This window comes from Paramisgurnus dabryanus, chromosome 6 (genome assembly GCF_030506205.2).
Source record: "Paramisgurnus dabryanus chromosome 6, PD_genome_1.1, whole genome shotgun sequence".
Classification (NCBI taxonomy): domain Eukaryota; kingdom Metazoa; phylum Chordata; class Actinopteri; order Cypriniformes; family Cobitidae; genus Paramisgurnus; species Paramisgurnus dabryanus.
This window is the reverse complement of record NC_133342.1, coordinates 31790469-31817876: the sequence shown is the minus strand read 5'-3', so window position 1 is coordinate 31817876 and position 27408 is coordinate 31790469. Positions and strand designations below refer to the sequence as shown.

General features: G+C 36.9%; 1 protein-coding gene across 4 annotated transcripts in view; it reads right to left on the bottom strand.

The window, feature by feature from the left end:
- The window catches only part of astn1 (astrotactin 1), a 354343-nt gene that overhangs the window by 101046 nt on the left and 225889 nt on the right, over positions 1–27408 (bottom strand). For all 4 annotated transcript variants that reach the window (XM_065276610.2, XM_065276608.2, XM_065276609.2 and 1 more), the window contains 2 exons: positions 17422–17526; positions 12266–12454 (listed from right to left, as the gene is read on the bottom strand). In XM_065276610.2, the coding sequence (XP_065132682.1) occupies positions 12266–12454; positions 17422–17526 (294 nt within the window). The remainder of the gene's footprint in view (positions 1–12265; positions 12455–17421; positions 17527–27408) is intronic.

Sequence of the window (27408 nt, the reverse complement as noted above, 5' to 3'; positions counted from 1 at the left end):
TGTTAATCAAACAACCTAAGACAAAGAGAAATTCACTTTTGTAGCTCTGAAAAAAAATTATATTTAATTCATACAATAAAGACAGTGTTATAATTCACTATTCGGCAAAAACTGGCTGGTAAAAAGTCTCTGTGGCAGGTGGATTTCTAAATCCACCTGCCACAGTGGCTGGTGGTCAAAAAAGTTAACTTCAGGCCCTGCTCGTATAGTCTTAGATATAGAACGCATTTACTCCCAGACACTAGGGGGAGCTAGTAGAGAAATAATACTCAGACTTGCCTTGTGTGCCTTTAAATAACAAAAAACATATTGCACCATAGACTTTAGAACAGGTTTTTGTTGGTCAATGGCGTAGTCTATTTTAGTTGCCAGACCAGAACAACAAAAATGGGCGCAAATGCATTTGCTATTTAAACAACGTGGAGCTAAACGGGAAAATGATAATTGCGCCGGGTTGAAACTAGCAAATGACACTTGCAATGCGCATTGCGCCGGGTGTATGATAGAGCATAATGCATAATATATTTTTTCTACCCCTTTCTACATCATTAGAATAGAATATTATACTTGGAAATGCGTCATGATAAAGAAATAAACTTACTTAACCCTTATTTCAAATACAAAATAACTTTGTTAGACTTGTGGCTTTGGTATAATTGCTTTTTTTCTGGACTGCTATGAGGCATCTATAATATATTTTTTATGAAACAAAAATGTATCTTGTGTATAACATTTAAGTCCCAGTATTATTTATGACTTATATAACGTATTTTAATTCTTACATTTGGAATAAACTCCCAAGTGTCTTTTTTTTCAGAAGGTATGCTAAACATGTTAAATGTAGGAGTGCTCACCAACTTCTAATTTATTTGCTGCTTTGACTAATGTCTGTTTCGGTACGGTAATACAGTGACCTCATTGTAGGATCTGGCTGTTATCAGCCTCACCATTACCCACATAAACATGCTTTCTAGGACCTCAGCATCACAATTTATAAGCCCAGATAAAGATATTAATTCAGTGAAGACATCTGCTTTCCTTAGATTTTAATTGTTTTACAGCGGAGCATCCACAGCTCATTCATCAAACCTGTGCACCTGGCCTGTCGAGTTACAACTCCAGGGAGCTCCTCTATGGTAGATCAGGCCAAAAGAGCATCTCTACATGCTTTCAATCTTTTCATCATCATCTCCTTCCCTATATTTTTCGATGTTTTATATCTGAAACACATCCACAGGCGCTGGGTGAGAATCTGTTTCTTTCCCAAGTTTCTCGATCTTTCGCTCCTCAATTTTCAATCTTTCAGCCTCGGGCAGCGGTGGACACTGCAGCGGTGGATTGTTACCCTCTAACCTCACTGTCATACAGGGCATTTTATAAGAGAGGGAGGCTACAGGAGCGAGAGAAAAGCAGGGAAGAAAAACACAGGGTACGAGAGTAGAGTGGGTGTACAATGACTGTCATAAAGCCGGTTCTTGTGTCGTTTTTGTGCACTGTAATTCAGTAGAGTTTGTCTGTGCGATCTATATTTCATCTCTTCAGTAAAGAATTTCATGATGTTGAGTTGGTCCCACTATCAATAATATATTGATCATCAAGTCAAGTATTATATTCTTAGTATCGCCTGTCCTCAAAAAAGCCATTTCGGTTGTATCTTGCAAAAGCATATGAGGAGGCTGAAGCAATAAAACACATATTTGGAGAAAGTTTGGAGTGAATCAATCTTAACCCTTTTTTGATATACTTTTAAAACCAAAATTTATTTAAAAACTCTGCTCGCAAACTGGTTTCTTAAGTTGTCTATTAATTTGCATTTTTAAGTTCACCTAAAATAAACATAGATGATTTAAATAACAAAGTTACGTGAAAGATATAAAGTACACAGGCAATGCTTTTGTCGGCTGAGTGCATATTATGACAGCAGAGAGACATATATCTGATTAAAAATAGCGAGAGTCACAACCTCAGATATGTGCTGTTTATTAAAGTGCCCATATTATAACTCACCTTTTCTGGGTTTTGGGGTGTTATTTTGTGTCTGTGGTGCTTTCACACGCATACAAACTTGGAAAAAAATCCATCCATGCTGGTTTGAGTAAGATACGGGTTTCTGAATGTCCTCTGCCTTGAATCTCAGATTCCACGGTTTCAAACTCAGCTCCGTTGTGACGTAACTAGCCTTTTCGTCACATTCCGTTTGAATTTTCCCGCCCACGACCCCACTCGCAGGTCTCCACCCACCAGGTAGCTAAAGAGCACAGAGAAGTCACTTCGCTGATATCCTCTACTGTTATCATGTCTCACGGAAATAACTGCGCTATTTAGATATTATGGATTATACTCCCGCCTACTTTTAAAAACAAAGTTTTAACGCGTGTTTATTGGAACCTAAAGTGTAATCTTATATACAGTTTGTTGCGACGTAAATAGTACTCAGATTGTAGGCGATATTATTTTCTATTACAAGACGTTCATGCGATATGATTAATCTATATTTCATGGATTATACGCATTTGTGGACAAAAATGGTCATTGGATGTATTTTATTGGACATTCGTGGATTATTCACACATCTGAAACAGACTGGATTCGCTCACGATCGTTATATCAACACAAAAGGTAAGAAGTCACGTTTATATTTTGCATGTTGTCATATGGACTTCTGTCACAAAATACTACATTTATGATGCTAGAGCATTTGTATCTCAAAACCGAGACCATACACTGATGCTAAACCATAAGTTATACCTTTTAAACGATGTATAGTAATGTTAATATATTATTAATGTTTGTAGACAGTAGGCTATACAGATATTGTTAGCACCGTAAACTGACATCATCCGGCCCACAAATTGGTGCACGTCGAGTGGGTGAACTTGTGTGTGTGTTGTTTTAGCAGTCATTTGCCATTGACAACGACGAGGTGGCTAACCACCATGGTAGTTTGCATGGTGGTTTCTCTTGCAAAGCCAGTGACCAGCTACCGTAGTTTTCGAAAGTTAAAAGAAATATTTTAAGGAATAGTCTATCCATTTTCCATATTAAACTATGTTATTACCTTAACTAAGAAGAGTTGATACATACCTCTATCATCTTAGTGCGTGCACGTAAGCGCTGGGGCGCGCTGCGACACTTCGATGGCATTTAGCTTAGCCCCATTCATTCAATGGTACCACTCAGAGATAAAGTTAGAAGTGACCAAACACATCAACGTTTTTCCTATTTAAGACGAGTAGTTATACGAGCAAGTATGTTGGCACAAAATAAAATGTAGCGCTTTTTTAAGCGGATTTAAAAGGGTAACTATATTGTATGGCGGAATAGCACTTTTGGGAGTACTTCGACTCGGCGCAGTAACATTCTCCCTCTCCCATTATGAGAGGGAGAAGGGGAGCGGATTTTTCAAGTGAGTCGAAGTGCTCCCAAAAGTGCTGTTCCGCCATACAATATAGTTCCTCTTTTAAATCCGCTTAGAAAAGCGCTAACTTTATCTCTGTTTGGTAAAGTTGAATGAATGGGGCTAAGCTAAATGCTATTGAAGTGTCGCAGCGCGCCCCAGCGCTTACGTGCACGCACTAAGATGATAGAGGGATGTATCAACTCTTCTTAGTTCCGTGGTTCTTAACCTGTGGATGTTTGTTTGTGAGTTTTGGAACTTATAGCAGAGCACAGATGACAACATTTTTGCTCGAGACAGCGCAAGCTAGCCTAGCACAGGTAAAGCTAATCTACATTATAGCGATGAAGCTGCAGTGACAATTCTCTCAGACCAATCAGTGACCTACAGTGTTTTCGCGTCACATCTGGTATCGAGGGGGTACAAAAAAAATATCGGGAACTACGTACTGCACCCAATGGAAAAGCTCCCAAAAGTAAGCGGACCCGAACCAAACTAAGCCAAACCGTGGAGTACTATGCAATGGAAAAGCGCCATAACGTACCCCCAAGTCTCTTATCACTTTCCCAAGATACGGCGGACATCCCGCTAGCTTCTAGCAATTAGTGTTGTATTTGTAAACAATGGCGTGTAATGACTTCATATCCACGGTCTGTATTTTGTTGTTTTTTACTTTTGTGGCAAACACTGACAGTCGCACAGTTGCTCGTGAGCAAACATTGCATTATGTGACTCAAAACTGAACTGATCTGGGGAAGAGTTAAACATAGGCTTAACAGAGAGTGTTCAAAGACGTGGCTTTCGTAAAATAGATGGTAAGCGGTTTTAAACAACTTTGGTGAAGAGATGTGGATGTTAACTCAAGGTGTGTTCGACTTTAAGCAGCGTCCATGTGGAAACGTCTGTAAACAGTGCGGGGGTAAATGCATCATTTGTATCAAAATGCCCGAAGCTGCCGATTTCTGACGCCATCCGTTCTAATGCCCGTAATTCTTGTTCTCTGTTCACACATAGCGCTTACCAGTAAATTGATGGTTATTTTACCACCTCTCTTACTCGTAAATTGGCAGCACTGATTTACAGAAATGTTCTGTTCACACATGATCTGTTAACTGCAATTTACCAGTAAAGACTGTACAGTATGTGTGAAAGTGGCTATTGAAAACTACTGTACTTGTTATTTTCCTTTTTGTAACACATGGAGCAAGATGCTTACCCTACAAACTTCAACATGCTCCACCAAACACTGTAACAATATAACTTTTGGACATCTCCTTACCAAACAACTGGGGAGATTCTAGGACACCCCAGACACCCCTCTAGCTCCACCACCTTATTACACCACCTGTATTGCTAGCTTACACCACCTGTATTGATGGGTTAAACATGCTGAAAGTCACAGAGGGGAAAGAGCCAAAGTCTGCCCTGCTGCCGTTTTCAAATGAAATTCAAAGGGGACTGAAGTGACCCCCAATTCCTGTACGGTTTATGGAGCTAACATAGCAAAATTTTTAGGGGGGCTGAGAAGAATTTTGGGGGGCCTTTTTTTTACAATTCTAAGCAAATCGTGGCTAATTTAAAGATGCTTAAATATAACACCTTTTTACTTCATTTAAATAGTACAATTTGTGTTATTTAACAGGCCTGATATTCAGTTATGTGGGAAATGATAATAAAAAATGGCATAAGTGACCCTTTTGAATAGCAGTGTATTTAATGTATACTCTAACAAAACATTTACAATAACAAATTGTTTAATAAACATTTGACAGACAATACATTAGTGTGTATCGCATATTTTTTTCTGCTGATGCAACATTCCAATATTTGCATTCCTTCAGCGGATCTATGAATATTCATAAGCTGTGTGGACGACATTTCCCCCAAACCACTCAAAAATGATTAGGGTTGCACACTATAGTGTCTGAGGGTTGTGCTAGTTATGGCAAAGGTACAAGAATGATTTAGCACTCTATTCTCCAGAGAGCTCATTACCCATATCCAAAGAGCAGGACCTTTGACTGAGACACAGGAGATATAAAGACCCCATCCTGTGTCGCTTCACTTCCACTAACACATGCTTAATATCCAGCATCTGCATTCTTTCCTACAGTCAGCTGTTTGGACTCCCGGGTCACGGCCACAGAACGGAGCTAATTTGTGGAATCTAAATGTCATTGAATGATATGAAATAAGGGAGAAAAAGGTTTCAAAACCCATTAATAAATCAAAAAAATGAAAAACAGCCCATTTTAGTTCCAACTCTATATTTAATGCCAGAATGGTGCTGGCAAAATGAAGAATAATGGCGGTTTCAGGTAAGAGAGAAAACTCAGGCATTTAAGGCTATCCATCTAGATAGAAAACGAAATTTTTATCCTGAATTGCAAGGTGATGTCCTTCAAAAACGCAACAAAGTTGATTTGACAAAAAAAAAACATGGTGTTGGAGTTACTGGACTGAAACAGTGGTGAAAAGAAGGCCATTATTTATCTGACTCTGTCTAAGACACTACATCTACCATTGTAAAGATAAAGGGCTTTGGGCGCCTTTACACAAACACACAGAAAAACAACATTGTAAAAAATATACAGAGTAATAATGCGCATAGCATATCATCCATACATTGGTTCTGAAGGAGATTTAATGAGAAATAAGATAAAAGAGTATGACTTTGATCTTGGCAGTATGTAAGACATTGTTAAAATCTGTTCAGAAATATATGCAGACAGAATTACAGCAGAAAAAAACACATGCAGGTGCCTTAAAGCTTATTCTCAACTCGAACGCAACAAAACTATATATATATATATATATATATATATATATATACAGGGTGCGATTTGCTGGGGGGGATGCGTGGGATTTCCCCCTTTCTGGTCAATGTATCCCTGCCTCTGCTTAATTATTTTTATCCCCGGTGGGAATAAATTTATCCCCCCCTCAAAGTGATCAGTGCTACTACACTTGTGGCGAGACGGATCACAAAACTTATCACTGATCCGTGGTTTGATTAAAGTCAATTTTGTTTTAAAATGCGCTGCTTTGGCTGGCTCTGATACAGCTGCCGCGCAGCCTCTCTGTATTCACCACTCTGCATGCAGACTTGCTCAATGTCCCGCCCACGGCGCTATCTGATTGGTTACAGACCCGGTTACACCTCACGAGTAGCCTATCAACACATGCGAGATGGTTATGGAGCTGTGTGTCGAAACGGTGTAAGGCAGCATATTCATCCGCATATTATTAAAGCGGGAATAAACATCACAATCTGATTATCTGTTTATGATGACAAGCAGAGTTAGTGTCCCAGTCACACCACTGAGAATGGCCGAAGTTACACGCAGATGAGGCGTTTAGCGAGGCGAGGGCGCGTCCAGTTTGCGCAAATGAGGCTAAGTGACTATACATAATGCATCTGTCTTTTCTATCATTTCACTGTAGCTCCGCATTGCGGTGTAAAGTTAATATTATTACTTTAAAAGCAGCAGTAAAACTGTTTCTACTGTTATGGTTTAACTTTGCAATCAAGACATTGTTCATATTTATATTTAAGTTGACACTACATTGTGCCATACAGTTTTGCCATTCAAGATTTAATTCTTACGCGTTTTTCGTTGTGCATGATCACAGTTCATATGTGTGGGGAAAGATAAGCTATTAGAATAAAAATATTGCGTTAGGCTGCTTCATGAGTTAATAAGAAAAAATATTTTACAATTCCTGCAAATGCAGTGATGAGTTCATGTTCTCATTATTTATTTTTATGAATTAAAATGTTTTGAAATGTGCTGTGGACAGAGACGCATTATGTCAAGAATTATAAAAAATCGTCAATAAGCTCATAATTTGCGCTAAAATAGTCTAAATGTTAAGTTTTAAAACCATTTTAAAAAGCTGGTTATATTTTGATGTTTCTGCGCAAGTTCAGCAGACAGTGAGGTTCGGGTTGTTCCGATCAGAGCTCGTGAGCGGAGAGCGCATTTCTGAATATTAGAAATATTTTAATTAGAAATATATAAAAAAAATAATAATAATATTATAATGGATTTTTGTTAGGTCAGACAATGATTACCAAATTTCTCTCTCATATTGCTCTTCTTAACCACTGAAAACAGTCAAAAAAGTAAAAACTAGTGGTGAGTACAAAATAACTCATGACGAAATATGGTGGGTGCCCACCGTCGCCGAAATCGACGCCTATGAAAACATCCCCCCCTCTGTTTTTTTCACAAATCGCACCCTGTATATATATATATATATATATATATATATATATATATATATATATATACAGGGTGCGATTTGTGAAAAAAACAGAGGGGGGGATGTTTTCATAAGTCATTTTGTGCCCAACACTTCCGTCCATAATTTACTTTTGGTTTGATTTTTTGACTGTTTCAGTGGTTATGAGGAGCAATATAAAAGAGAAATTTGGTAATCATTGTCCGACCTAACAAAAATTCATTATAATATTTTTTTTTATATTTCTAATTAAAATATTTCTAATATACAGAAATGCGCTCTCCGCTCACAAGCTCTGATCGGAACAAACCCAAACCTCACTGTCTGCTGAACTTAAGCAGAAACATCAAAATATAACCAGCTCAAAATGGTTTTAAAACTAAACATTTAGACTATTTTAGCACAAATTATGAGATTATTTTTTTTAATACTTGACAAAATTAGAATATAGTAAAAGTGTTTTTTTTTGGAAAATAAAGTTTTAGGTGAGCCTGTTGAAAATTGGGGCAGTGCCTGAGCTACAGGACATTGTCTTTCAAAACATAACTTGCGCGAAAGAGAAAAAAATGAATGCATCTCTGTCCACAGCACATTTCAAAACATTTTAATTCATAAAAATAAATCATGAGAACATGAACTTCATCACTGCATTTGCAGGAATTGTAAAATATTTTTTCTTATTAACACATATGAACTGTGATCATGCACAACAAAAAAACACAAGAATTAAAGGGATAGTTCACCCAAAAACAAAAATTCTGTCATCATTTACTCACTCTCATGTTGTTACAAACCCGCAAAAATTTCTTTGTTCTGATGAACACAAAGGAAGATATTTTGAGAAATATTTGTAATTGAACCATTCATGGACCCCATTTACTTCCATAGTAGGAAAAATAATACTATGAAAGTAAATGGGGTCCACGAACAGTTTGGTTACAAAAATTTCTCAAAATATCTTCCTTTGTGTTCATCAGTACAAATAAATTTATGCAGGTTTGTAACAAAATAAGAGTGAGTAAATGATGACAGAATTTTCATTTTTGGGTGAACTATCCCTTTAAATCCCCCTCCCAGTACCATGGATAATGCAATTGCCACTCATGTCAAAACACATATTTATGAATGGTAAAACTATATGGCACAACGTAGTGTCAACTTAAACATGAATAGGCTATAGTGTAGGCCTATGCATCATACTAGGAAAACAGTCTGCCTTGATGATGGACTTCTGTGGTCTTTTTCTGCTTTCCTGTGGGAGCGTCATCTGCAGCATGCCGTCCCTCTTTTATCCACATTTCTGCAAATCTCCGGGCAGGAAAGTAGGCAACCTCTGGCCCATTTATGGAAATGAACAGTAGGTTGTTCAGTGTGGAAACATTTATTCGGTTTCTTTCATCTGTGAGAATACGGTTCATGGCGCTGAATCCCCTTTCACACTCAGCTGTTGACACTGGGAGTGTGGAGACAGTGATGAGCACTTTGCGCAGATTGTCTCCTGTGGTGCCATGACATTTGAATTGGTGGAATTCCTTGAGGAGTATGGTACTGGTTGCAGCCTCAACAGCGAGAGTCTTCCGAATGGTGAGAAGTTTGTTGTCTCCATAAAGGATGCGCTCGTCTTCATCAGATGGCCAATTTGACGGATTTAGAACGGCTGCATCAGAAATAATTCCGTTGTCATCCAGCCTGCGCTCAATGTTGTCGGCCAGAGAAACAAACAGTCTTTCACGAAAGACCTCTGCCTTCCGATGATCACTATCACTTGGCTGAGACACATTCACTCCCTTGAAAGAGTGTAAACTTTCAAATTCTTCCTTCAGGCCTCTTGCGTTTACACCATATGCTTGCCGCATAGACCTCAGTGTTCTCAGTGCAACATCCACCTCAGCACTGGCACTGACAGCTGTGGCATCTCTCCTCTGCAGAAACAGGGACAAGGCTTGCAGGGTTTCCAGTGCATCTTTTACCAACGCCATCTCCACCAAAAAAAGCCACTGTGTCATTTTACCATGAATGCCCTGACATTTGTAAAACAGAAAAAGAGAATCATACCAACAGCAAAATATGGTGGTGGTAGTGTGATGTTCAGGTGCTGTTTTGCTGCTTCAGGAACTTGATGTGATAAATGGAAGCATGAATTCTGCTTTCTACCAAAAAATCTCAAAGGACAATGATCCAAAACACACCAGCAAGTCCACCTCTGAATGGCTGAAGAAAACCAAAATGAAGACTTTGGAGTGGCCTAATCAATGTCCTGACCTCAATCCTATTGAGATGCTGTGGCATGACCTTAAAGAGGTAATTCATACTCGAAAACCGTAAAATGTGGCTGAATTAAAACAATTCTGCAGAGATGAGTGGGCCAAAAGTCCTTCACAGCGCTGTAACAGACTCATTGCAAGTTATTGCAAATACTTGATTACAGTTGTTGCTGCTAAGCGTGGCTGAACCAGTTATTAGGTTTAGGGGGCAAGCACTTTTTCCACACAGGGACATGTGGGTTTAGATTTTGTTTTTTCTTCAAGATAAAATCCTTCATTTAAAAAAAAGATGTTGTGATTACTTTTCTTTGATTAATATATACATTTGTTTGATGACCTGAAACATTAAAGTGTTTACAACATTTACGTGTTTACAACAATATACAAACATGCAAAAAATAAAAAAAATCAGGAAGGGGCCAACACTTTTTTCACACCACTGTACATAGTTATTGTTCATGGTGTTAATGGCCATCTATTTGCTCTTCATCTTACTGATGTGTAAAGCATTTAGATGTCAAAGTAATCACGGATGTGCAAAGCATTTAGGTGTCAAAGAAATCTCCATATGATACAGTGGTTCAAATAGGAACAATCTCTTACTCCTCATGATATACAAATTTTCGCGCTCCAACCACAGGCACTGCTGCAATGATTTGTTTGTTTGTTTGTTGCTATCCACCTCGTTCTCATCCTATTCACTTCATGTTTTCATTGGGACTTGCACAGGCTAAGGCCTCTTGCATGTCTTATTGAACGACCTTGGTCCTTATTTCAGTTCCTGAAGTAATGCCTGTGTGGATCACAATGCATTTGTTTATGTTTAAAGCTCAGTTGTTTTTATGAATGCGCAAGGCCATGTTGTTTATAAGGCAGCCAGAAACACAGACGCCTGAACTCTGCCTGTCTGACTCTATAGTCTGTCTAGCCCTATAGAAATATGAACTCTTAAAACAATGTAAAAATGTGAACAAAATGCTGACATGAAAAAATAGAAGTAGAACTTTGATTTAAAGCTGCCGTTCTTTTTGTGTTTTTGAAGCTTTGGTTTTGTTTACAGTGCACAATATAACATGTGTTCATGTTTCACGTGTAAAAAAAACACGGTATTTTTTACACAATTTAAAACAGCTTGTGTTATAGGAGCTTTAATCTGAACAAAACTATTTTAGCGTATCTAACTTTTTGCTTTCTTACCATTTTCATTTTGTCCTAACTGACATTGTACATTTACGTGGGCTCAGCTGAGTGGAGCCACCGCATATAAAACCAGGTGAGGTTGCCCAGGGGCCTTCTGAAGATGGAGCAGCATTGGCCTGTGTTCAGCTTTATCCAGCCAGCCCTCTCACATCTGCCCTTGCCCATTTATTGGCCGAACAGATGTGACTAACCTCCCAGGGGCTGTGTCGAGTTTTAGTTTCTCTGCTCATGTCCATATTTCTCTAAAACTGATTTTATGTTTTTCCACAAAACCAAACTTTAGGGTGCTTTGGGCCATTCTTATGCATGCCTATTTAGACAATGGTCTACTGTATTATTCAAACTCAATATCTTAAATTATTAATTTGGTTATGTATAAATATGCAATTGCATTTTATACTACTAATTCTGTATGGATAACCGATTTGTCCCCTCATAAAAATCTTTATTCCACTAAAGCTTACAATATGATACAATTAGAGAAAATAAAACACAGTGTACTAACCTGACATGAGGTTTCCAGTAAAAAGCTGAAACTGATGCATATCCTGACACATCATATCACTAAACCATTAAAGGTATTGCGGAAGATTTTCCTTTTTTCGGGTGGATCATCAAGACTATTGGTCCTCCTAGTTGTCAATCAAGAGTGTTGCCCAATTGCATTTTTTAAAAAAGTGGAGAAGGCGGGAATTTTGTAAAATTCAAGAAAATCCTCCGCTACACCTTTAAATGATATTTGATGTTTTAATGCATGTTAAACATACCAATGAGATTTCACCCAGTGTTAGGCTACAAAAGTGGAAGCCACAGTCGCAGATGGTTAGCAAAGTAATACAGATTTCCTTTTCCAAGAGACACATTGTTGCTTTTATCATTTGTAGCAATAAGCATTTTAATATAATCTAATCCAGCCAATGAAATACTGTCAAACAATGTGACCAAGCCTGTGAAAACCCAGCTAGTAATTTATTTCTATGTAAAATCATCCTACATAAAGTAAAGATCATTCTTTGAAAATATACTCTATAAATTGACCTAGTAAGGCCATGTCAAAGATTTAAACTAATGTGAAATCAATTATTACAAATCAAACACAATCTCATTATTATGACACTTTAGCCTGGATTTCACAGATAGGGTCACATTTTAAGCTTACCTTTGCTGATATCCTGGTATTCCAACCACAGCTGGCGTTGAACTTGCTTGTTGGGGTACCATATGGTACAGGACTCCTCAAATCCATACACTGCTTCCTGGATGAAATGGTTGCCAAATTCTTTTAGGATGGACACAAAGTCACTGCGCTGCGTGGCCCCATCAAGCGAGTGAACGGCTGAACTAAAGACTGAAATGGAAAAGTAAAGAAAGATAAGGAGAGGGAAGGAGAAGTCATTTAGATTCGCAAAGGTAGGAGGTTTTACAGTATCGCATAAAATTTTACATCCCATTTCACGATTCAGTAAAAAGGTGGAAATCAGCATAATTGACTAAATAGAAGAGAAAAGAATCAAACGAGTTTGAGATGTGAAGCTTTATTATCAAAATGATGATTTTCAGTGCAGCTATGCTGCGGTTGATGATTCCAAGTGACAGGGGCGTGCCGTTTTTACTGCTAGTTAATGTTTATTATGAAATCCAGAAAGACCGGCATCATTTATGCAGTTAGGGTTGCCATAACAGCTGGTACAAATGAAAAAAATGACCATAATCCTGAGATGATGTAGATACCACCCCTGATCTGTATCCACAAATCCATTCAGTAAAAACTTCCATAGAAACTGATAGTACATGATAAATACAATAATTGTTAAAAAACAACTAATAATATGCAAATAAAATATGCTAATTTAGCTCGTTTATTTAAAGGAATAGTCCCAAATCCAGATAATTTAATCACCACCATGTCATCCAAAATGTTGATGTCTTTCTTTGTTCAGTCGGGAAGAAAGTATGTTTTTTCTCATTTTAATGGACTTAAATGGACCCCAACACTTATCAGTTTTAATGCAGTTTAAAATTGCAGTTTCAAAGGACTCTAAACGATCTCAAACGAGGCATAAGCGTCTTATATAGCGAAACGATTGTCATTTTTGACAAGAAAAATAAAAAATATGCACTTTTAAACCACAACTTCTCGTCTGGTCTATCTCCGGTCGCCAGCGCGACCTCACATAATACGTCATCACGTCAAGAGGTCACGGATGACGTATGCGAAACTACGCCCCAGTATTTACAAGTGTGGAGAAAGAGGACCGTTCTGACATTGTTGTATGTGGAATGATACTAATTAGTGTCTTTGTGTCGGTTTATTGCTTAAAATGGTCCGCAAATGTGCGTTTCATATTTGTGACCCGTCACGAAAACCAGTGACACAAGTCGGCAGCACAAGTTTCGAGAAAATGAGAAACAAAGTTTTTTTTCAAAATTTGTGATTTTAGTTTTATTGCAGAATCTGTTAGTTGAGATCACGAAGAAGCCTCTCCATGTTTTAGATAGCAGTTATTGTATATTTAAAAGCGTACATTTTGAGGTTGAAATCGGCTTGTTTTTCCGGAGATTCTAGCGTGCAGCGGGGGGGGGGGTCATTGTCTGTGTGTATTTACATAATGTATAAGCGTCTTGTGTTTTCGCCCCCGCCCCCAAAGGGAACAGCGTGACTACTAAATAAGGATAGTTCTCCCAAAAATGAAAATAATGTAATTAATGACTCACCCTTATGTCGTTCTAAACTCTTTAGACCTCGTTCATCTTCAGAACACAGTTTAAGTTGTTTTAACGTTAGATTTAGTCCGAGACCTTTCTGTCCCCTTCATTGAAAATCTATGTACGGTTTCCATGTCCAGAAAGGTAATAAAAAACATCATCAAAGTAGTCCATGAGACATCAGTGGGTCAGCTTGAATGTGTTGAAGCATCAAAAATACAGTTTGGTCCAAAAATAGCAAGAATTACGACTTTATTCAGCATTGTCTTCTCTTTCGGCTCAAGCATGAAGTCACGTGACTGTAGTGACACGGCTGCCCTGTTCCTCAGACATGTTTGCTAAGTTTTTTTTTTTCAAACTTATAGCGTGCGTCTCCACAGACTGTCAAAGAAGTTCGGGCAACAAAACAAAAGAAAAATAAAAGAAGCTGGGGCGGAAATTAGCGGAGTATATTCTCATGTACTCTTACATGTTACGATGTAAATAGTCCTCAGATTGTATATTATATTCTATTACCAGACGGTCATGCGAAATCCGATGTAAACAATAGACTATACATCTATATTTCACGGATTATACGCATTTGTGGACAAAAATGGTAATTGGATTATTTACACATTTGAGATCGTTTAGAGTCCTTTGAACCTGCAATTTTAAACTGCATTAAAACTGTTAAGTGTTGGTGTCCATTAAAGTCCATTAAAATGAGAAAAATCCTGGAATGTTTTCCTAAAAAAAAACATAATTTCTTCTTGACTGAACAAAGAAAGACATCAACATTTTGGATGACATGGGGGTGAGTAAATTATCTGGATTTTTTTTTAAGAAAATTGACTAATCCTTTAAATCTGCAATTATATATTACTACTTTTTTCAAAACAGATTACAGTACATAATATATACGACATAAACTGCTAATTAGTTAATGTTTATATTAGTGCTAAATGTTCTGCACGGTAATTTTTAATTGAAAAAGCAAATAATTTTTCTAAATGAATGTGTAAGAAGCTACGTAATAAACACATTCATGCAAATTTTACACAAAACATAAATATAACTATAATCTAATTAATATGTTAAATATGGTTTGTTCAAATAACTCATAATGTGTTGAATGAGAAAGCTGACTATCAGGAGGAAGCACCACACGTAATGAGCTTGATGTGTCGCCATTGAAACACAAACAAAAATATTTGAATTGACTGCTATTTTAATCATTTTAGACTTACGCATGAAAAATGTAAAAACACAAATTCTTGGTCTTTTCAAATACAAAAACCCGACTGACTTTCCAACTGTGCCTTGAAAGTTGCGCTTTGAAGACCTGTCAACTCTGAGCAACATGACAAAACAATTTAAAATATCTTTATATGATATGTCAGGCTACTTCTTAATTTCATCTTCCTATTGGGTTATACATGGTGGGTGTAGTAAATATTTACCATAATTGGTTTTAATCTTGTTTTGTTAATGCTCCAACGTCATTGTTTTTTTTTCGGCCGGCTAATGAAACAGAAGTCTCGCACAACAAAAGGAAATACGTCAAATCACTTACTTCCACCTTCGAAAATAAGATGGGTACATCACTGCAGAGTTAGAATAGCAAAGCATGTTGCAAGAGAAAACATTATCTGTCAGTGCTCTTCGTAAAATTAAGTTATTTTGGAAAATGAGAAAAGGGTAAACAACAACAGGCCACGCAGAGACTATTTTGTGTAGGCTGATGTTTGACCTTCTTCAAACTAACACAGAATATCCATCCTAAAATTAAGTGCATGCTTTTAGTCACGGTATTAAAATTGGCCCACAGTACTATTAAATATAAAGATGTTTGCAAGCACACAAGACCTTTGAAAGATTTGCTAGGCAACACAACTCAGTGGTGTGCAAGGTGGCAAAGTATATTATCAAAAATAGTATTATTAAAAAGATTAATTCTCCAAAACATCTATGGAACAAAAAACACCATTTTGTCTCACCTTAACTGTCCCAAAACCTAAAAAAAACTATTTAATACACTGAAAATAGTGAAAGTTAAATTAACTTAAATAAATGCTCAACTTAAATTGTCTTACTTTAAGTGAAAATTGTAAGTTTACCTTTTTAAGTGTTATCAGTAATTTTTAAGTATATTTAAAGTAGATTCAACTTTTACTTTTTACAGTGTATTTTAAACGTAATATATTTGTGTTTCTAAGCTGTTAAAAAATAGTCAAATATGTATCCCAGCTATCACTCGGGCAATACCCTTTAAAAAGATCCTAATCTGGTACAGTTATGTGTATATTTGGTACTAGTACAGTATGTACATTTGAGATACTAATGTATCTTTGATGTACCAATAACCTTCTTTTGGTAATCATTATGTACCTCTGAGGTATGAACTATTAGGTGCAAAGCTGTGCTTTTTAATGAAACTATTTAAATACTTTATTATTTTTCCCCTTGGAAACAAGTCAGGGTTACTTTTCCACACACAGATTAAACAAACCTTTCTTGTTGGAAAAGAAGTTCTTAACAAACTTTAGGAATCCTACAGATACATTTCTGATGCTAAATTTAGAAGTGACATTATCATTTGCCAAAATAATCTACATGCAGTTTGTAAAGGACCAGCCAACTGGCAGGACACTTTTTACATTTGGCACTTGGTGAGTGGTTATTTTGAACACTGGATTTGGCATTTCCATTGAATTCGAGCAACAGCAAGGCTTTAATTTTTACTAGAAATCATTTGTATGACATTAATTGATCTCACATCTATGTCTGTTTTTGACCACAAATGACAAGATGCAGGAAAGACAGGAAAGAAATGGTAAAACATGAACATTTGACTAGAAAATGTACAAACTTTTACTTCTCAGTCAGATAAAAATAATGACTTTCAATTGTTATGGGATGAGATCAACGAGTGCAAGAAAATGAAGCAAGGAAATCAAAATATTAAAAGCCATTCTGACCATTTATTAATAGTGCGAATTACATTAAGAACTGCAATCGGGAACCGAATATCTACTCATTAAATATACAACATTCATTAAACAATTGAAGCAAATGCGTTCAAATTGCAAATACGTGGCTAACGTACAAGTAAAGCAAAAAAAAACACTGTCAGTTCATCCATAATTTAGGCTTGCTCTTTTTTGTTCCTTAGGTTATTCTGAAAATGATTTGCATTTTTTTTTTTTTTTTTTGACAGGACAGTGTAGTACAAATAGGAACACATAATGGAGGAAAGAGGGAAATCAAATCGGTCTTCAATAATGCCAATTTGATATGTAAAAGTGCTCAGAAGTCACAATTTTACCACAAAAACAACACACTTCAACATGCTTGTGACAAAATTGAAGTTGCTTAAACACACACATAGATTAACAAAGCTCTCAGAAGCACTTCTTTCACATCGGGCAACCATATTTGATGATATCAAGTTTTTTCTTCACTACCTCTCCATCAGAACTGATTTAGAGATGGAGACCATTGCATGACATTGCTTTAATCCACCAGACCAAAAGTATGGGTAGTCCAGGCAGCTAGCCTGCGACCTCAGACAGACCACCATCATAAATGCTTGATTGATAAGAAGAGTAAAGTGTGACACTGATTTACCTTGAGAAAGGGTCCACTGGTTAAGCTTCACATGGTACATAACAGACCGCAGTTTCCAGTGCTGAACCAAGGGGTAGCCAGTGACCTCGCTGTAGTTAACCATACCTATAAATACAAAGAATGAGTACAAGTTACATAAAAAAACATATATAATATACGAGTTACTAACAGCAGCAGCGTGCATCAGTGCTTCTTCGTGCTATAGTGACAGGTGATAGAGAGAATCCTTTAACACACCGACAATCCCGGTATAAAATTATTTTTCCAAGCTGTTTGTTAATCCAAACCTTGCTCAATTGGGTTCATTCTGTTCATCCTGAGTGCATGACTGCATTTCTGCTAAATGTAATGTACCCTGATCTGCTTGTTGCTTATAAATCACAGTATATGGACTACAAATAATGAAATGAGCTGAAAAAATGCCTCTCTTCAGTTTTCTGTCAATTCTAAAATAAACACAGTCCAGAAAATGAAACCACTGGCATGAAACAGAAAAACACAACAGGATTTTTTTTATTTATTTTTACATGGTGGCTATAAATCACACTTGATAAATTACCTTAAAGGTCCAGTTCACACAGAAATAAAAGGCTGTCATTATTTACTCACCTCGAGTCATTCCAATACCATATGACTTTCACTATTTTGATATAATATTCATACGGTGTCTGTTTTTTTGTTGCATACAAAAAAAGTGATTAAGAAGTGATACTGTTAGTCTCTATCAATCTGTCTAATATCTTATTTTGTGTTCCCAGAAGAAAGTCATACAGCTTTCAAAAAATAATTATGGACATTTGCATTCACATTTAGGCTTATAACAGATGCTTCTATCCAAAGAAAAAAAAAAGAAAAAAGTAATAATATGAGAACACAAAGTGCAACACAAAGTTACAAAGTTTCAATACCTTTTAGAGACACTACTTATTTTGATAAATTAATTAAATAAATGAATATAAATTTGAATGGCTGGGCAAACTTTCTCTTTAACACACAAAATGACCATTGATTTCTATTTATTGATAGAATCATGTAAAGATTACTGTAATTCTTAGAAAAATCATATTAAACATTATAAAAAATCCATAGAAACTCTTTAGATGTGTGTAAATGAAATCCACTGAGACATTCTTCATTTATCACCCAAGACTCTTTAACATATGAGATATCGCTATTCTACCCATGGTTACCCTGTGAGCTAAAATCTTACATAGCGCCATATGCTGAGTGGGTATAGAGTAATCAATCATCTTATCTCCTGAAGCAACTGTCAGCCACACCGCGGCATCTAGGCTGTACAAAATCATGTATCACTTTAACCTTACCTTATACCATATACAACACATCTGAATGATTTCACAGAGCCAGCCTTATCAGTCTGAAACATGCTGGTGTGGTATTAAAGTGCTCACATGATGCGATTTTATATTTGCATTTTGTCTTTGGAGTGTTAAAAGCTGTTTGTGCATATAAGAGATCCATTAATGTTTTCCTAAAACGCCTCATTCAATCGCACCCCCAAATTCCTTCGTCACTGTGTGGAAATATTTGCATAACACCGCCCCAAATTACTTTACTTTTATTCTCTATGTATTATTGTTGATACCGCTGCCATGTCGTCTAGGTGCTGTGCTTTTAAGAACTGCTATTCCAAATACGGAAGGGTGTAACTGTAACGAAGGGCTGCTTTCACAAAGCGAGAGAGAGAGAGATAAATCCAAGTGCAAAGAGGTTTATTAGTAAATCCCAAAAGAGCAGGCAAACATATCCAATAAGGGTAATCCACAAATGTAATCCAGGTCACAGGCAAAGGTCAAAACCATAACATGAACAAGAAACAAACATGAACACGGCAGGGAAACACTCAGGATTGCAGCTATTACACAAACGATACTTTGCAATGTAATGAACAGATTGAACCGGTTTTATAGTGACAAACAGGAAGTTTGTCACTATAAAGGAAGAACATGATGTCAAAATAAAACAGGAAGAACATGATGTCAAAATAAAAGACCTATTAACAAAACAAACAGAACACAAGACAAAACCCTTACAGTGACATTTCCGTCACACACGGCCAATTACAACCCACTGGATAGCTGGCCAATCAGAGCACACCGCGCTTTACAGAACGATGAGCTTTGTAAAAATCATTGCGTTTCAGAAAGGAGGTACATAGAGGAGCAAGAATAATGTACAGTATTTGGATTACTTTAAAGATTGTATAACACCAAATACACAAAATATTTTTTTTCTAAAATGTCATAAGACCCCTTTAACTCATTCCCCGCCAGCCATTTTTTATTGCCCGCCAGCATTTTTGGTGATTTTCACAAAAGTTTCACAAAATGCCTTCCAGGAAATTGTTCTTCTAAAAATATATAAACAAATATATTAAATGAAAGAACAGACCCAGTGCTTTCAAACAAACAATAAACAAACAAACAAAACAAGGAAAAACAGTTTCATCCTATCTATATTGTTTTCTCTGCTTATAAACTCTTAAACATGGGTATTTTTCTTAAAAAATATATTTTTTAGCAAAAAGCTGAAATAATTGCATGTTTGTGAAGGATTTTTGTTAGAGATCAGATTCAGAATGATTATCAAAAACATACATAGAGTTTTGGCTTCAGTTTTTTCATAAGTTGCCAACTAGTGTATAGTCGCGGTATTGCAGATTAACAAAAAAATTCTTCAGTAACACGTTTTCTATGCAAATGTTTTCTCTTAATTGACAAGGCGGGGAAAGAGTTAAATCAAATTGCTCCCCAACTCAGGTGCTAATGCTAATGTACATTTTAGATACGATTTCATACACCTACTTCATAGAGCTATGAATATAACAGTCTGAATAAAATACTACACACAATTATTTATAGATAGCATTTTCAATGTAAATTTTTTTGAAAATCTGCAGTAATACCATTCATGTACAGTGTTGAATCATAAACACAACGCCATTTTTGCAGAAAACAAAATGAATTTATAATGAGTGTTTACACAGTTTACACAGGAACAGTGAACAATAAAACCGTTAGATGCTGGGATTTCCCATCGTTAAGCTGAATGCATTTACCTTGACAAGCCATCTTAAATACGTGACACATTGGGCACAAGACCCTAAACTGTGATTTACTTAGACCAACAATTAAACCCTGTCAGCACTGTTGAACAAAGCGCTCGATTTGTGTTCAGCACACAACACCTCGAAATCCACACACTTTTCCATTCTCTGGGGCAAAGAGCTTTCTGACACCGGCACAAACGTGATGAATAAGCTTCTAAACGCGCTGCTTACGCAGTTCCCCATTCATAACCATCTCTGCGGAGAGGAGCTCAGACAAACAATAACAAGCTCCGCTCTTTCTTTTCGCTCCTTTAAAACTCTGCTTCAGAGGACCATGTCTCCTCTTTACCCCATGGGTGCCTTGCTCTCATTGTCTGACAGAATGATTAATATAACTGAACTTCACATCACAAACACAAGTTCAGAGGCTGGAGTCGTCGCTGTCATTCCTCTGTGTGCCTTTGGGTGGTGGCATCATTAGCGGGGAACGATCAAGTGTGCGGGCACACAATCCACAACCACGCTATGATCTGAATATCAAAGCGGATACAACAAACATCACTTAAATAAACAGAAAACCGTATATACATCCGCTTCCAAGAACTGAAAAACTATACAAGCACTCATGCGCAGACATATATTAGAAGATGAGAGAAAACTATCATACTGCATGCTTTCAATGCCTTGAACAGTGGGGCATCGCATAACTCACTATGGTGTGGCCAAATCCTCCTATTTAAAATCTCATCGCTGGGTGATTCATAGCGAAAACCATTGGTAGCAGCCATCGTATGGCTCATGAAACCCCATTACCAACTGTACCTCGTGCTTCATTTCACTCTCGGATGAGTGGAGAAATTGATGACTACGGGGAAAGGAAAGAGCATTGAAACTTAAGTCAAGCTGCAATGGGCTTGTCAAGAACATGTCTATTGGTAAAGATGTAAATATTACGTATCCTGCACACTGATTGCATGAGTTGTATTTTGTGCTATAATTCGTGAACTTGCTTTATTTAAAAGACCAAGCGAAAGAGAACCTAAGAGGCACAAAAAGTACGACAGGGCAGAAGGTCTTGCTACTACTTTCCACATCAACCAGTAAGCTTCAGACCAAATGGCAAGGACTGTACACCATGGTGAGAAAGATGGGGGCGATGACTTATAAAATCTACCATCCGATAACCACAACAACCTATTTAAAGAATGGATAAAAAGAGCCAGCAGAGAAGCAACCAAAGCAAAAGAGTGTTATAGGTGAGGGAGGTGACAAAAGTGACTAAAGAAGACCAAAAGCAAGAGCACAGAGAAGACCACCTGAGGTGAACCTGGAACATCTAAGGGCCCTAACAGAGTTGACCTGCAAATGGTAAACGTTATTTGAGGAAACAAATAATGGTTTTAAGGTAACAGTTGCCAAATATTTTGTTTTTAAAGGCGGAGTGCACAATGTTTAAAAAACGCTTTGGAAAAGGGAGTCGGGCTGACTACCAAAACACACTTGTAGCCAATCAGCAGTAAGGGGAGTGTCTACTAACTGACATTCTTGCCGGGGTTGCGTATGTGTGGGGCGGTCTATCAAAAGAAGGTCCAGAATCTATTGGGGTACGGGCGTGTTTGTTTAGGTGATTTCAAATATCAACATTGGCTTTCAAACATTGTGCACTCCGCCTTTAATGGATTACTTCACTTTCATGAAAAAATCCTGAATTTACTCACCCCATGTCAACCAAGATGTTTATGTCTTTCTTTGTTCAGTCGAGAAGAAATTGAGTTTTTGAGGAAAACTTTCCAGGATTTCTCTATAAATAGAGGACTTAAGTGAACCTCAACAGTAGGGATGTAACGATTAAATCGCAGGTCCCATTAAAAATGCCTGTCTGAAATCGATTCTGAATCGCAAGGCTGCGATTCTTTGTTTAATGCACAGCTTGTGCATGTACTATGGCATTTGGTCAGTAGGAAGTCCTTAACAATCATTATGAGTCAGAGTCGTTTATAACGTGCATTTAAAAAAGCAACACTCGTTAAATGAAAATCATACAAAATATTCTTTATTATCATGAAAATACCTGAAACAATTTGAAGAAAAAGCGATATAAATATTCCTGTAGACATTTCCTGGAATAGCGTTTGTAATGCTACTTCTGTGGCACAAAGGGAGTTTCTGCATGAGAGCGCCCCCTGGCGTTCGGATGTGCTGGGATTTCACCGTAATTCATTCAAATTCATTCATTAAGAAAACGCGCATTTGCACGGTTAATCGTTACACCCCTACTCAACAGTTCACAGTTTAAATGCAGCTTCAAAGGGCTCTAAATGATCCCAACTGAGGCATAAGGGTCTTATCTAGCCAAATGATTGTCATTTTCGGCAAAAAAGAATATACAAATTATGTACTTTTAAACCACAACTTATCGTCTTGCAATAGCCGTGTGACCCGCTGGCATGACCTTGCGTATTACGTAATCATGTCGAAAGGTAACACGTTACATATGTGAAACAAACTTGCAAACCATTTTAAATCTTTCCCTGCCATTGACGAGTTATCTTGTCAATCTGGAATACCACTATTATACTTCTGCAACTTGGAAAACCTGGAAGTATCGCCCTATAGGGCAAACAGCTGCATGTCTGTTTAAGTTTTGAGGATCGATCTGCATCTGATCAAAAGTCCTTTACAAAAATGGAATTATCTCAGCTTTTTGTGTTTTTTAAGAAACCTACCCATATTTGATAGGTGATAAAAAGAGAACTGATGAAGGTAGGGTGAAACTTTTTTGAAAGCAGAGAGTCTGTTCTTTCATTTAATATATTGTATGTTTAGATATTTAAAGAAGAGCATTTTCTGGGAGGCAATCAACTTTTGTAAAAATCATGAAAAATGCTTGGCGAGGAAAGAGTTAAACAATAAACTGACACAAAGACATGAATTAGTATCAATCCACATACAACAACATCGGAAAGGTCTTCTTTCTCCACACTTGTAAACACTGGAGCGCTAGTTTCGCAAATGACCTTTAACCATGACTGTGTAACACGTAAGGTCATGCCGGTGCATCACAAGGCTAGTGCAAGATGAGATGTTTTGGTTTAAAAGGTTTTTGGCAAAAAAGATGATCGTTTTGCTAGATAAGACCGTTATGCCAAGGTTGAGATCATTTAGAGTAGGGATTGACCGATGCATTGGCCGATGATGCTTGCAATGAATTACACTGAAATGCCGCAACATCCAAAACCCAGAGGGCGCTCTCGTGCAGAAACTCAATATGCACCACAGAAGAAGAACCATACACACGCAGCTCCAGGAAATGTAATAAGCATATATTTATCCAGCTGTTTTTCAAACCTTTCCATGTATTTTCATGATAATAAAGGATATTTATAATGATTATGTTTGACGAGTGTCCTTTTTTCAAATGCATGTTATAAACAACTCAAACTAATAGTGATTTCAGATTGATAGGGACTTATTGATCAAACGCTGTAGTACATGACATAGCTGTGTGTAATATCGGCTGTGCGATTCAGAATAGTTATCGGACAGGTATTATTAGTGTATATTGGCATTTACTGTCCCATCCCTTATTTAGAGCCATTTTAAACTGCATTGAAACTGTATACTGTTGAGGTCCACTATATGGAGAAAAATCCTGGAATGTTTTCATAAAAAAACTTCATTTCTTCTTGACTAAACAAAGAAATTTGCTTAAAAATGTGCTTATACTGCAAACTTATATAACCCTATATCTCTCTAAAAGCAGCTGGTGATGTCACCGCTTGTTCTCAAATTACAAATATCTGAGCGTATGTTGTGGCTTGCAGCCTTTACCGTCACACTTATGTGTTTGTACAGCTCAAGTGGTTAAATCTTATTTTTTATTAAACCTAGACATTCAGGAATCAAATAAAGCTTTACTGACATTTCTTGACCCTCAATCTTGAAGGACGCATACATCTGGGTGCATTCTCTAACTGAGTCAAAAAGCCATGCAAACAAATTAACACAGTAAACACTTTGGCCACCAGGAACCTATCCATCAAAACGATCCATCTGTTCCAAATATAGATGCAGGAGAAAGAGACACTTCTTAAAAGATCAAGGTGACACACTTTCCAAGCCATACTGTGGGGGCTCTCTATCAGATCCTCCAGACATCTGAGCAGATAGCTGCCTCTGTGCTTTGCTGGTCACTGGGCCATATGCTGCCATTTTAATTGAGAGGGACTTTGGGAGAGGAACCGTGTGCCGCAGAATGAATCACTGCCACTCAGACGCGTGTCAGCGATCAACGAGAGCCACAGAGAGAGTCCGTGTTTAACAACGGCACAGGTGTCGGTGTCTTTAACCAGACAGAAACCTATGCAGAAACACATACTGTAAGCTCTTACTTGAACATACTCATTATTGCAGTATCTCCAGACCCATGTTGACACCGGAGCTGTGGGTGTTCGCGCCGTCTGCGGGCATCTGAAGGGCCGCCCTCCGAGGCTTCAGGACCCATGCTGTGGCACCCGCAGTATTAATTATCACATCTAATGTTGTTGGCTAACTAATTGACGTTTACAGCAGGAAATGACTCCAGCAATTCTATGCAATTAATCAATGTCCACGAATAAATGAAAGCCTGAATATGATTACAATTAAACGGTCCATCCAAAAATTGAATTTTAATGGGTCTTTATATATATATATATATATATATATATATATATATATATATATATATATATATATATATATATATATATATGGCTGAAGATAAGTACACAAGAGATGATGGTGAGTAAAATAAAAGCCTGAATATGATTACAATTAAACGGTCCATCCAAAAATTGAATTTTAATGGGTCTTTATATATATATATATATATATATATATATATATATATATATATATATATATATATATATATATATATATATATATATATGGCTGAAGATAAGTACACAAGAGATGATGGTGAGTAAAATAAGCTTAATTTGTTATTCTACGCATGCTTAACTCCATCCACAAAAATGACAAAAAGATTATTTATAAATTAGGAAAGCCAATTAGCAGCAGATAGGTTTGTTTAATTCTCTACAATGTTCATGCACAACTGGATTCCAGCTGTATAATTACATCGTAATTATCACTGATGCTGGGAAACTGCTCAACTTGGTTTGTAATACAAGCTGGTGGAGTATGAGGGATGAGAAATGTCACATTTCCTTAGCAACTACACAACGTTTCTGGGGCCTAAAAGGTAAAAAAGTCAGGCTGTGAGAAACGCTCGCTCAATTACAGTGGGGATGTGTGGAAACGGCAAAGCTGTTCTTTTCCTCCAATTAATTCTGAATGGAATGAACAATTAGAGATGGCTATCATATTGCTTTGGCATTCGATGACTGCAGTGTAACGATAGACTGAAATGTTACTATTTTTAATAAATAAGTGACAAATGCAGCAGAATGCAACAAAACATGCTTACATAAAGGATAAATAAAGATATATGATGTATTGGTTTTGTATAGAACACACATATTGATTAAAAATAGTTTGATAAAGCATGAATTTTCCCAAAAAAATCCACCCCAATGATATTACGCTGTGCCCAAAAATAGTCCCCTGCCATTGAAAGTTACTAATGGGACTATTTTCGGCTGCTGCGTAATATCATTGCACCTCCTGCAACCATTTTACGGCAGCAAAGTCCTTGATTATTATGCCAGAACGAGAGTATAGTTCCTAACCATATCTGCCTAGAAAATTTTCTGTCGGTCTTAGTACACAATGTAACTACAGAAAAGTCAAGTTTTAAATAGGAAAAATATCGAAACTCTTTGTTTTTTTTGTGCAATGCTAATGGTCTAATCAGATTCAATGGATTGTGCTAAGCTATGCTAAAAGTGCTAGCACCAGACCCGGAGATCGGCTGAATGGATTCCAAAACGGTAAAAATCAAATGTTTAACTCTAGGGAAGCTGGAAAATGAGCATATTTTCAAAATAAGGGGCAGTATTATTCCATTCTGACATCACAAGCGGAGTCCTTATCAAAACTAAGTTACTGGGTTGATCTTTTTCACATTTTTTACGTTGATAGAAGCACTGGGGACCCAATTATAGCACTTAAACATGGAAAAAAAGTCAGATTTTCATGCTATGTCTCCTTTAAAAGACGTAGGTACAGGAAAAAAATGTTTCTCATTAAACCAAATCATGATGTATGCACATGCATGATGGTGGCAGAACACACAAGTATAAAGCAGCTTAGGTAATGTATGATAAAAAGCTCTGCTGATGCATCTTGCTTGGAAATTGACCGAAAATGATCGCCTGAAGGTCTGACCATCTCTTCCAATTCCAATTACTGACAGGCTTAATAAAGTATAGATAGCGGTCTGGGGTTTTCCAATGTGAAGAAAATATCCTTAAGGACCTCCTGTCATAACAAAAATAAACAAGAGTCGTGTTGTGTATTCTGAGGCTACATAAACAAACATGCAACCAACCTTGAAAGCTATTAGAGTTACTTGCTTATTTATTTACTGAGAGATGATTTACACTGCGGTTTATTAAAATAATACTATTTCACAGTATTTATTGCAAATAAGCAATTGAGTCATGCTAATGTGTTTAATGCAGAGATGCTCACAAGTCTCTGAGCTTGAGTCCGAGTCAAGTCTGAAGTCTTTGAGCTCGAGTCCAAGTCAAGTCTGAAGTCTTTGAGCTTGAGTCCAAGTCAAGTCTCAAGTCTCGTTGTAACAAATAAAACTCTAATAACAAACAAAGAAATTACAAACATTTATAAAAAAGAACAAAGTTACACATTAAGTAAGGTCTAAAATTAGCATTAGGTACAGAAATTAAATTAAATGGATAATAACACTGTCTTTATTGTACAAATTAAATATTATTATTAATATTATTTTT